The 12600-nt window shown below is 45.3% G+C and overlaps 1 protein-coding gene across 1 annotated transcript in view; it reads left to right on the top strand.

Annotated features, from left to right (window-relative positions):
- Nucleotides 1–661, top strand: part of LOC142490764 (mitochondrial ornithine transporter 1-like) — a 21632-nt gene extending 20971 nt beyond the window's left edge. The window contains 1 exon segment of the mRNA XM_075593183.1: nt 642–661. Coding sequence (XP_075449298.1) covers nt 642–661 — 20 coding nt within the window.
- Nucleotides 662–12600: the final 11939 nt, after the last annotated feature.

Raw genomic sequence — 12600 nt, 5'->3', positions numbered from 1 at the left:
GGAGTCATTTGAGATTGAGGAAAAATATATTTTTGGGGAAAAGACTAAAAAATATATGTGACACTGGTCTTTTAATTAGCACAGCTGTATCAGCCTCTCATAACTACTATAATAAGTCCTGTATTATTATTATTATTATATTTGTGTACATTTTAGTACTGCATGTGTTTCTCTCTACTATGTTCCCTCTTTAAATATGCAATCCAAGTGCAGCATTTATAAAAATAATCTTGTAAACACAGGATTGAAGGGGGGGGCACTGGAGATGATCCCCATTCATTTCAGCTCCAGGGACCCCCTGCTTCCTGAGAGACTTACCTCCGTAGGGGGTGCCAGTAGCAGCTCTGGCTGAGGTTCATGTAATGGCGGCTGCGGGCCAATAGGAAGCTGTGACCTCATCCGGAGCGTCTTCCTCTTGTTACACATGACCAGGACCTTTAACAGAAGAGATACCGGCAGCACCTATGGAGGTAAGAGTCTCCGGAAGCCAGGGGTCCCCGGAGCTGAAATTAATGGGGTTAGGCTCCGGAGACCCCCTGCTTCAATCCGATGTCAAAAATTATTTTAAAAAAACACTGCGCTCGGACTGCTCCTTTAAGCCCGGAGTTCTCTCCTTTAAGCCCGGAGTTCTCTCCTTTAAGCCCGGAGTTCTCTCCTTTAAGCCCGGAGTTCTCTGCTTTTAAGCCCGGAGTTCTCTGCTTTAAGCCCGGAGTTCTCTCCTTTAAGCCCGGAGTTCTCTGCTTTAAGCCCGGAGTTCTCTGCTTTAAGCCCGGAGTTCTCTGCTTTAAGCCCGGAGTTCTCTGCTTTAAGCCCGGAGTTCTCTGCTTTAAGCCCGGAGTTCTCTGCTTTAAGCCCGGAGTTCTCTCCTTTAAGCCCGGAGTTCTCTCCTTTAAGCCCGGAGTTCTCTCCTTTAAGCCCGGAGTTCTCTCCTTTAAGCCCGGAGTTCTCTCCTTTAAGCCCGGAGTTCTCTCCTTTAAGCCCGGAGTTCTCTCCTTTAAGCCCGGAGTTCTCTCCTTTAAGCCCGGAGTTCTCTCCTTTAAGCTCGAAGTTCTCTGCTTTAAGCCCGGAGTTCTCTGCTTTAAGCCCGGAGTTCTCTGCTTTAAGCCCGGAGTTCTCTGCTTTAAGCCCGGAGTTCTCTGCTTTAAGCCCGGTGTTCTCTCCTTTAAGCCCGGAGTTCTCTCCTTTGTGCTTCTCCTAGGATTTCCTTTATCTCCTCGCTCAACATCTCTTGTTGGAAACTCGGCTTTCCACTTTCAAATTGAATGCATCCTTTGCAACAAACCATGCAGTGCTCCAAAACTAATGCTGACTGCACAAATTAAAATACAGTATGCGTGTTTGAATTTATTTAAAAATTTTCCCCTCAATTTTGCGTCATTTTCTTATGCAAGTGAGATAAGGTGGGATTGTACGGGAGAGTTCAGAGGAGGCGGCTGCACATATGAGGTAAAGGAAAGAAAGCTCCACTTCTAAAGTGACATTAAGGGTGCAGTCTTTATTAGACTCGAGTTAAATAATGGCTGTGATGGTTTATAGTTTACACTAGTTGTTTGAGCAGTACCTTTTTGTTTTTGAAATCTCAGTTTTAATTGATATTTTTTCAGGGTTATGGGGTACAGAAAGAAAAGGGAAGGGGGGAACATAAAATAATCCCATACAATGAACTCCTTAGTGTGGGCATATAGTACCTTTTTTAAAGCAGCATTACCTTAAAAATCATATATGTGTGTTTTTTTTTAAATAAATCAGTTATGTAGTATTAAATAAGACCGAATTTCCTAAATTATTTTGTGCACACTCTTTATGTCCTTTTTAATGGGTATTATAGGCTAAAGCAGTAAAATTCCGGGCATTATTGAAATCCCTGCTCTCTGATTGGTTAGAATTTCGGGCATTATTCATTCAGTAATGTCTGGAATTTTTGGCAACTTGCCAATTCACATTTCAGAGATGCAGGGAGAGCGCGCTGAGAAAAAAACGCTAATTTTAAAACTTAACTGTAAATACCTCTCCTGGTCCAAGCTCCGGCAGCATCTCTGCTCCTCTCCTCACTCAGCTCGGCAGCATATGCAGTCTCTCCCTCTCTCACAGCACCTCTCCTCACACAGCTCAGCTCTGCAGCATATGCAGTCTCATCTCACAGCACCTCTCCTCACACAGCTCGGCTGCATATGCAGTCTCATCTCACAGCACCTCTCCTCACACAGCTCAGCTCGAAAGCATATGCAGTCTCTCCCTCTCTCATAGCACCTCTCCTCACACAGCTCAGCTCTGCAGCATATGCAGTCTCATCTCACAGCACTTCTCCTCACACAGCTCAGCTCCGCAGCATATCCAGTCTCTCCCTCTCTCACAGCTGCTAGTGCTGCCAGAGAAGATGCTGTGTACCAACTGGTAACTTTGTTACTTGCAACAAAGTAATATTTCTCACCACATCTATAGCATGTGCTAAGGTAATTTGTATTTTCTTTTTATTTAGTTGTAGTTAATATCACTGTGTCCCCCACTTCCCACCCACCTCTCCCCATCTTCTCCTCCACCCACCTCTCCCCCTCCATCCCCCCCACTTCCCCTCCATCCCCCCCACTTCCCCTCCGGCCCCCCACTTCCCCTTTCTCCCTCACCTCTCTTCTCCCTTACCTCTCTCTTCCCCCTTCACCTCTCTCTCTTCCCCCCTCACCTCTCTCTATTCCCCCCTCACCTCGCTCTATTCCCCCCTCACCTCTCTCTCTTCCCCCCTCACCTTTCTCTTCCCCCCTCACCTTTCTCTTCCCCCCTCACCTTTCTCTTCCCCCCTCACCTTTCTCTTCCCCCCCTCACCTCTCTCTTCCCCCCTCACCTCTCTCTCTTCTCCCCTCACCTCTCTCTTCTCCCCTCACCTCTCTCTTCTCCCCTCACCTCTCTCTTCTCCCCTCACCTCTCTCTTCTCCCCTCACCTCTCTCTCTTCTCTTCTCACCTCTCTCTTCTCCCCTCACCTCTCTCTGTCTTCTCCCCTCACCTCTCTCTTCTCCCCTCACCTCTCTCTCCCTCTCCCTCCCCTCTCCCCCTTCATCACTTCCCCCTCTCTCTACTCCCTTTCCCCCCCTCACCTCTCTTCTCACCCTCCCTCACCTCTTCTCACCCCTCCCCCCATTACCTCTCTCCTCCAACACCCTCACCTCTCTCTTCTCCCCTCACCTCTCTCTCTTCTCCCCTCACCTCTCTCTTCTCCCCTCACCTCTCTCTCCCTCCCCCTTTCCCCCCCTCACCTCTCTTCTCACCCTCCCTCACCTCTTCTCACCCCTCCCCCCATTACCTCTCTCTTCCGCCCCCCCCCCTCACCCTCTTCTCCCCCCCTCCCCTCTCTCCATTCCCCCCTCTCTCCCTTCTCCTCTCCCTCTCTCCTTTTCTCTTCTCTCCCCTCTCATTTGCTACTTTACTTCTTTTTCCTTTACAGGTACATCAGCGTAGTTCCGATTTATATATCTATACAAAAGTGTCAATTATTTTATGAAAAAAGCCTACATTTAGCCTATAATAGTAATAATCCCCTCAGAACAGGGCATTACTGGCCAATAATGCCCTGGCTGGGTTAAAGTTCCTCGGCTTCGCCTCAGACCTTCAACTCTTCCAGCCAGGGCATTATTGGCCAGTAATGCCCTGTTCTTCTGGGATTATTACTTAATTCATGTATAAAGCTTCCTTGCATTTCTATAAGACCCATTTAGAAAGGCACCGCACTTCCTCTTTTAACATCCGTCATGGGGGAGAACTGATCAATCAGTAACTTAGATAATTAGATAGATTTTAAGGCACGGAGCTGCTGCATTCATTAAAAATAGGGAAGCAAAATAGCAAGAATCAAAGCCCCTTTAAGGTACAAGACAAGTATGAGTATTTGAAATCATAGTAACATACATCGAGTCCCATCTTTGTTACATTCTAACTGGGAGATATACCCATCCTGCATATTTATAGCTAAATTGACCTAGAATGAAGGCAAACAAAATACACCAGTGAAACATTTGCCAATGATGTCTTATTAGGGAAATAATGCCTTCATGACTATAGTAAGGGCTGCCCGATTGCTCCCTGTACGAACACCCATCCTATGTATATATTTATTTATTCAGCCTCTCCCTTTCTGGTCTAAAAAGATATCTAACGTTTGTGAAAGAAGGGCAATAAGTAAGGCAGATCTCAGTAATCAGATGCCCTCCTCTTGCCTCCCTCCTGTTACACAAGGGGGATACAGGTGACCGCACAGGGGCAGTAACACTCACTCTCCATCTCAAGCGATGTTGCTTACAAATGTTTATTGGGTAAACCTTCACAAAAGTATTGATACTTGTCTGATTAACAAAAAGTTATGCCGGTCACCCAGTCTAAACTATGAAACATGTCACTGTCAATAGTTGTATATGTGTAGGACTGCACTTTGCTTATTACCTAAGTAATACTAAGTAAAACATACTTATAATATTTCTAACATGTAGTGAGATTGACATTAGATAAGGGATACTACATATGTGTTGGTGTACATGTGCTACTGTACTTATGAAACAATCAGTTGGATGGCTCTCATAAGGTCATATTTATTATGTAGTTCTAATGTGTGAAACACCTTCCCACGCCCGAAGACACCTTTCTCCTTCCCGTTCACTTCAATGTGTTGTAACGTGTTTTACAGTGGAAAAAAACGCTGCTAAGTCATTAGGGGCCATAGTAGCACATTGCAGAATATCTGTTAAAGCACTATCAGCCTTTTTTCTGTCTGCAACAAATTCACAGGGCCCTACGTAATGCATAATTATTGAATTAATTCATTCAAGAATGCTTTGTGTAAACACAAGGGAACTATATGAGGGTGGTGAGTATCTAAGAAGAACAAATTGACTTGGTGGACTTTTATAAGATCACTTAAATGTCTCCCCACTGCAAAATTGGGGCAAAAATAGATTTATCTCCCTCAAAAAAAGCAATGGGGGTTTATTTTATTTTTTTCATCCGGAAGACTTTTTGATAAATGACACCCTAGAGCGGAACATTAGCAGACTGGGGAATCAAAATGACCCTTCTGCACGGTTAATTTCTACCAATCTCTGGTTAAATCTGATGCATAAAACAAAGGTGTGACTGAGCCCATAATAATTATTTGTGGGCAACTCTGCAAGAGGGCATTCACGGTGACTATGCATAACTCTTTTTGATGCTATAGATTGAAGACGTGTGAATGGATACTGTACCGTACGTTCCGCTCTTTATACAGGTTTGTATAGATAAAGTACACACGAGTTGCCTTATAACTGTGACAATATTCTATTTGCCAAGGTATTGTCGGAAGAAGTGTTATTTGTTGCTTATTCAATAAGAATTTATTCACACAATACTGAAAGGATGTGTAATTGTATTTCTTCAGCATCTTCTTACTTTAATCTGTAAGCCTTAAGAAACATATACTCCTTGGATTTGTTTATCAAAAGCCTTTATATTGTGCCTTCTAATCATGCACAAAATGTGTGTAACAATATTGTACAGCATTTCAGTACATATTTTTTTAGTAGTGGACTCATTTAATATATGTGCACAAGGCACCTTCCTTTTAAATGGTCTCATGCAGGATGAGGTTTAACGGATACAAATCCTTGTAACCACAAGTACACATTGCTATGATTTTACATTCTTTGGCCCTGAACTTGTTTCAGAGCAAGGTACATTTTAAGGCTGGAAAACACTAAGCAAAAACATTGTCTTTTAATATATATTTACGGTGTGTAGGGGGATTCAGGGATATTATTTAGTGCATCTAGAAGTCAACCAAAACTATGTAGACTGACAGGTGTATGGATAAAGCTTGTGGGTCAACAGTATTTTTTAATTGATTAAATATTGATCTTGGGAGAGGATTTATTTGCTATTTCATAAGGCTAGTGGTAAGAGATGAGGCCTTTTTCATAGTTTTGCCTTGTAAATAGATTATGTACATTTCAACATTGTATTATTGTATATTGCGTCACAGATACAGAAGAGAAGTGTTAAGAATGCTCAGTTTCTCTAGCCTGTTAAATGTAAAGGTTAACTCGAGTAAAATGTGGTTAGCCTGTCAAAAACGTATCACAAGCTACAAACGTTTTGTTACATTTCCTGCACAATACAAGGAGATCCCATTTGTGGATGGAAATAATCTGATGTGTGTTCTGTTCCTTTGTTTTTGCCAACTAAATTATCGAGGGCCTCTCAGAATATTTGACTATAACTTTAATTCTTATTCAATTAATAGAGAATGACTGTTCTTTTTTTAACATTGGCCTACACATCATAAATGGCATTTCTGGTTAAACCCTACTCACTGTCATGAAGAATTGTCTTTTTGGAGATATCAGGAGATGGCTTTTGCAAATAGTGCTATTCTTTTCAGTTAGAGAGTCAATGAGTAAGAAAGATTTGGGATGTAAGATATTAAATATACAGTTGCTCTTTTCATATCTCCATTCAGTTAGAAAAAGGGATAGAGGACTGATGGAGCGTGAAACTGATCTGGCTATAGCTGTATGTCCAATCAGAAGTATTCCAGTATCCTGGTTTGCTGGTATAGTAAATTATGAACAGCTGAAAGTTATCACGCTGACATTTAAAAATATGTACACTGTGTTATTACTGGTGTAGCGGTCATGTAAAATGCCTACAGTCATCTCTCCTGTTGGCAGTAAGGCCTGGTAAGTGTGGGCATGCCAGCAGTAATTATGGAGGTTTCCCCTCACACCCTGGTGGGGTGCCCTGTGTATGGCTGGGACTGGTCACATGCTCTGACTCCATGGTTAGTGATGTCAGAGGTGTGTCAGCCTCAGAAGCTTACATAAGGCACAGCACTGTGTTTAAAAGTTAGTAGTTCTGCTGAGAGGAGGAAGGAGTTCCAGCTCTTGTCAGAGCTGAGGAAGGAGTTCAAGTTCTATCAGAGTGTCAGTTATGTTATAGTAACTCCATGGGAGGCTGTGTTCAGGGACCTGGCACAGGACAGTGATTCCTGAGGGAATAAGTGAATCCCTGATCTAGGTGATATACCTATCTAAAGGGAGCACGGGCGAGATGATTGGCTGAATATACCCATTGTGGAGGGCAGCTATGCCCACCGTGACAATAAAGATGGAGCTGATCAGAGAAACCCCTGTGTGTGAGAGTCCAATGATTACACAGGAGGTTGCACCACCGAGGAGTTCCTCGTCAGGATCATCCCCATGCGGACGCAGGGACCCTGGTGAGGTGGAGGCGCTGCACTGGAACTAGGTGAGACTCAGCACACTACCTCAGCTGCCTGTCTGACGGGTCCTCCCCACACACCATCATGCGGGAGACTCAGGTGTCCTGTAGCCAACAGGTGCACCATCAGGCATATCTACACTGTAATGGGGTCCGGTTAGACCACAGGGGCCAATGTGAGATTGGGTGGGTCAGGCCGGGCCAGAAATACCGTTACACTGGCATAAGGTGTGGCTCAATCAGTAAAGACTCTGTTCCTGGTGTCTGCTCCTTGTGACTATGGGCAAGTCACCTTATCTCCCTGTGCCTCAGGCACCAAAAACATAGATTGGAAGCTTATCTGGGCAGGGGACTGTGTCTGTAACAATCTTAGGCCTTGGTCCTGCTGCGGCTGGCGGCGCGCCTGGCCGCGGGCCACCAGATGCTTGCCTCCGTTCTGGAGGTCCCCACTGGCTCCTTCCGGCGTGGCTGACTGCGTGCTGTAACGCGTCAGCCAGCCGGAGCTACAAGGAGCTGGTGGTTTCGGCAAGTGCCGCGTCACGTGGCATGCAAGGGAACCAATCACGGATTGGATCCCAGCAGCCAATCCGATTTCCTCCCCCTGCTCCGATTCCCCCGTTCCGATTCACCCCCCCCCCTTCCGGTTCCCCCCTCTGCTCCGATCCCCCCCTGTGTGTGTGTGTGCCTGAGTGCCTCTGAGGAGCTGAGTGCCGGTGAGGGGGGGTGAGTGCCAGTGAGGGGGGCTGAGTGCCGATGAGGGGGGCTGAGTGCCGCTGAGGGGGGCTGACGGGCTGAGTGCCGATGAGGGGGGCTGATGGGCTGAGTGCTGGTGAAGGGGGTTGAGGGGGGATGAGGGGGGCTGAGGGGCTGCATGCGTGTGTGATGGTCCCGCCCCCCCACATCATGGCCTCGCCCCCCCACCCGTTTTGGCCACGCCGCCCCGTGCTGGAAAAATTTCACTGCAGATTGCGGTGCAGTGAATTGCACGCGCCGCCGGCAAGCAAGGCGGCCGTGCGGGCGCATGCAGCGGGGCCTTAGCCTTAGGCTTTGGTCCCGCTGTGTCCGGCGGCGTGTGCGGCCGCGGGCCACCAGCTCCTTTCCTCCAGTCTGAAGGTCCCCACTGACTCCTTCAGACATGGCTGACTGCGTGCTGTGACGCGTCAGCTGGCCGATGCTGCAAGCTTCTTTTGATCAGAAGTGCTGACGCGCCACGTGGTGCAGCAGTCAGCGAATGAGGAGGGAAGGGAGGCGGCTACGGGGAGGGAGGCGGCTACCCTGTCTGTGCAGCCGTGCATAGCGCTGCCCCCCTTCCTCTGGTGCCCGTTTCGCAGGCTGCCCCTGCTCCGGGAGGGGGGGAGAGGGGGAGGAGAGGGACCGACAGGTTGGGGGGGGGGGACAGCACGAGAGCCCTCCCCTCAAACCACGCCTCCCCCATTCAAACCACGCCTCCCCCATTCAAACCACGCCTCCCCCATTCAAACCACGCCCCCCCCCCGCTCAAACCACACACCCCCCTGCTCCCGCTCCCTACAGACCGCAGGGAGCGGTCAATTGCAGGGGCTGAGGAGGGGCTGCAGCGCTGTGCTGTGAGGCTTTGTGATAGTCCCGCCCCCTCACGTCATGGCCGCGCCCCCCCGCGCTGGAAAAAAATCACTGCAGATCGTGGTGCAGTGAATTGCACGCGCCGCCGGCAAGCAAGGCGGCCGTGCGGATGCGTGCAGCGGGGCCTTAGCCTTTGGCCTCAGGCATGGTCAGCGCTGACCCGTGCTGAAGCGCGCTGCTGCTCGGCAGTGAGCCCCTGCAGCCGCAATGAGAGCGGCTTTAGCAGGGGCTCGCGCACGCTTCCGCAAGCGTAAGTCTTAGCAAAATTTTAAATTCATGCGCTCAAGGGAGCGCAGGGCCGGTCACGTGAGCGGTTCGCCCAATGAGGGCGAACCAGCTCCGTGATGTCACAGCCCCCCCCCTGACACGCCCCCGGATGGCGCGCGGACCAAGGCCAGGGAAAGCGGATGCTTTCCCTCAGCCTCCGCGCGCATCAGCACGGCTGCAGTCCTATGGACGCACCCTTATTTGCTGCGTACCATAGCATGTACTGTAATTGGAGGAAGGCACTATATGAAATAAAGTTGACATTACTACTGTTTGTTAGATAGTTTTGTACAGGCAGCCCAGTATTTTGAAAAATCAAATTGAGACGACTTCCAGCGATCGCGACCAAGCCGTCGCGGCTACTATAAGCGCATGCGACGGCGACAATGCATTTGTTTTGACGCAACGTGTCTGTCGGCACTATAAGCGCAGCCTTACAAACTGGGTTACAACGTTTAAAATTCCACTCTTACTGAGACAACTCAAAAAGATTTTTATTTTTTTTAGACATTTTTAATCTTTACTTTTCTTCTTAATCACACATCTCACTGTCATTTGAAGCATACATCAAAATTATTATTATTATTTTTTGCACTGTGCACTATGCATTTTATTAGCAGCAATTTGGTATTTAGAAATAACTATTTCAGAATTGATTATGATCAAATAAAACCTGCCCATGAATATACTGCTGATGTATCATTCAAAACCCACACCTCTAAGAGTCTATCTTTATTTTAATTGTGAGATAATTATGATGGTGCCGTGCTATGATGTTAGGACTTGTCACGAAGACCAGCAAACAGCAAATCAAAATATGTCGTATCAACCATGTCTTTTGTAAAAATAGGATTCCATAGGTATCATGTTAATTACTAATAGTTTGATTCACAATGTTGCTGTGTTTCATTTGACTATACACTTCTGTTATAAGCTATAATGTACGTAATGAGTACAGTGTGTTGGAATGTGTGCCACTGTAATGAATAAGTGCTGAAAGGGCCACCAATCCTGAACTAGAATAGGTTACACAAAAGGTGTGATGTGGGGTACCGCCCCTAATCAACACTGCCTCCAGTATACAGCACAAGTCATTTCAAAACTTCAGCTGTCTCACATTTTAATCTTGTCTAACTTGCATACGCCCATAATCATATTATCCCTGTCCATGAACTGTCTGTGAATATTCATGAGCTTCCACTGCCAGTCAAGCAGATTATAAACAAATCCCAGCTTTTAATATGTCACCAAATTTCGACCTATCAATACATGGAAAACGAATTGACCTGCAGCTATACAGTTCTTTAGCTAATTAGAGATTGCACACATAAAACTATTGAAGTAAAAAAATAAATGTAAAAAAAAAAAAAAGACTGAACTGCAGCTTTCATTCGAAGTAACCATGTCTTGTCTCTGTAACTCTGTGCCCAGGACATACTTGAAAACAATCATTTGTTATAAATAAATAATTGATATTGGCTCAACCGGCAGTGAAGCCGGGTCCAGTGTAATACCCCACATCACAGACCTTGGTGAATCTGCCCGGTTAAGGATTTGTACATTTGGCTGATTCAATTTAAGAATGAGCTTCAAATTAGGATTCCCCAGCAATCCCCTAGTGTTTGGCTTTTTGGTTATTAATCGAATCGAGATTGTCTCTAAATCAGAAGAGTGCACACAGACAGAAGGAAGGTCACTTTGTTTTGCCATCTCGAAAATATTAGCCTGGAATAATCTGACCAATCTGGTATTGGCATACAGCATGTGAAGGTGTTGTAGCCTAAGCATAATACGGCTTCCTGCAGCATGGGTACACATTGTCCTGTTCTGAATTCTATTTTTATTAGTGGGAAGCAGCTACAACACTAAATCCATAACAAGCACTTTCTGATTCCAGTTTAAATTCAATACTTCTATATTTATTTATAAACCCGATTCTTCCAGCCTGCCAGATATTTTGTTCTTGTTTTGAGGTTATACCTATAAATCCATTTAAAAATGGAATGAGTGATACTCAGAACTTAAAAACACATTTTTGTAATCCTGTTGCTTTTTAACACCGTATAGAGGCTATTTATCAAAGTCATTCATAAGCAAAAGTGGGGTCCACTAGTTTTAATAGGAAATTGTTCTTGATAAATGTGCAATTTTTCTATCCCAGTTTTGCAGCCAAGACTTTAATACATTTGTGTTCTCTACAGAGGTGATTCCATTGCTTTCTGTTGGACCTCTGAGATATCTGCCTGTGTTGTTTTTGTTTTTTTCCCACTGGAAAAAAATACCAAATGGGTGCTGTTCTTTCTATCAGGTAAGAGTTTTGCTGTCTCGTTTTGCAATGGATGAGAAGTAAAGCGTGACACACTGTGCTCATTTGCATGTCATTACCCAGAGTCCCGGGCTGTTAACAAACACTGTTTGTTTAGCAGTAATGGGGAAAGACAGGGTTACAGCCAAGAGTGGTATTTTTATTTACTGTATGCTGTCTCTTCACTAAATGTTCATTACATGATTTCTAAGAGGAATTTTTTGCCAGAAATAAAATGTATTGCTTATTTTTATGGGTGTTTTTTGTTTTCCTGTGGTTTTTTTTTTTTTTTTACATTATGAAGAGATTTTACCTTTAATCAATATATTTCAGTCAATTAATGTCACACAACCTAAATAATGCCTGAGTGATGCTAAGAATTACCTACCCGGCTTGTACTATTGATCTATTGGTATGTCCCTGATCTGCAAGTCCTATTTTAAAAGAATTACCCACCCGGCTTGTACTACTGATCTATTGGTAAGTTTGAATATCAAAAGGTATGTCCCTGATCTGCAAGTCCTGTTTTTAAAAAATTACCCACCCGGGTTGTACTATTGATCTATTGGTATGTTGGAATATCAAAAGGTGGATTTTTTTTCCCTCTTAACTGTGTGCTGTAATTGACCAACTGGAACAAGCTGATTTATGGGGGTGGAGGGAGGGTCATGTGACTGCTTTGGATGTATAAAACTAAAAAAAAACCTGCATTGGTATCTTAAGAGTGGTGCATTTAAAGTGATCATTTTAAGTGACAATATATAGTTAGACTATAGTTTCACTACAGGTGACTGGGGACTTCATCTTTCTGCAAACTCTTTTACTCAAGGCAACAAACGGTGAGTTTATATTACCACCCTATGATCCCATGCTTGTTAACCTGGATATTTTAACCCCCCCCCCCACCCCTTTACAACTTATTTCACTGCAGCCTCTCCCAAAACTGACTGCTCCAAACTACCTCCCACACCCACTCAGTCCACTGAAACCCTGAATTGACTCTAGCATTACAATGCAGCAAAACATTTGACAAGGAACAGGCACACCCCTGCTGTTTAGTCTGCACACACTCACTTTGCTCACAACAGCTCCATGCAGCACTGCATACCTCTGGCATAATGAACTTGCTATGTATCTTAACTTTTTCCTTTCTCCTGGTCTCATGGAGATGTTACTCCCTCTATCCACT

The sequence above is a fragment of the Ascaphus truei genome, chromosome 3, assembly GCF_040206685.1.
Source record: "Ascaphus truei isolate aAscTru1 chromosome 3, aAscTru1.hap1, whole genome shotgun sequence".
NCBI classification, from domain to species: domain Eukaryota; kingdom Metazoa; phylum Chordata; class Amphibia; order Anura; family Ascaphidae; genus Ascaphus; species Ascaphus truei.
Note: the sequence above shows the minus strand (reverse complement) of the source record. Positions and strands in the feature narration are given on the sequence as shown.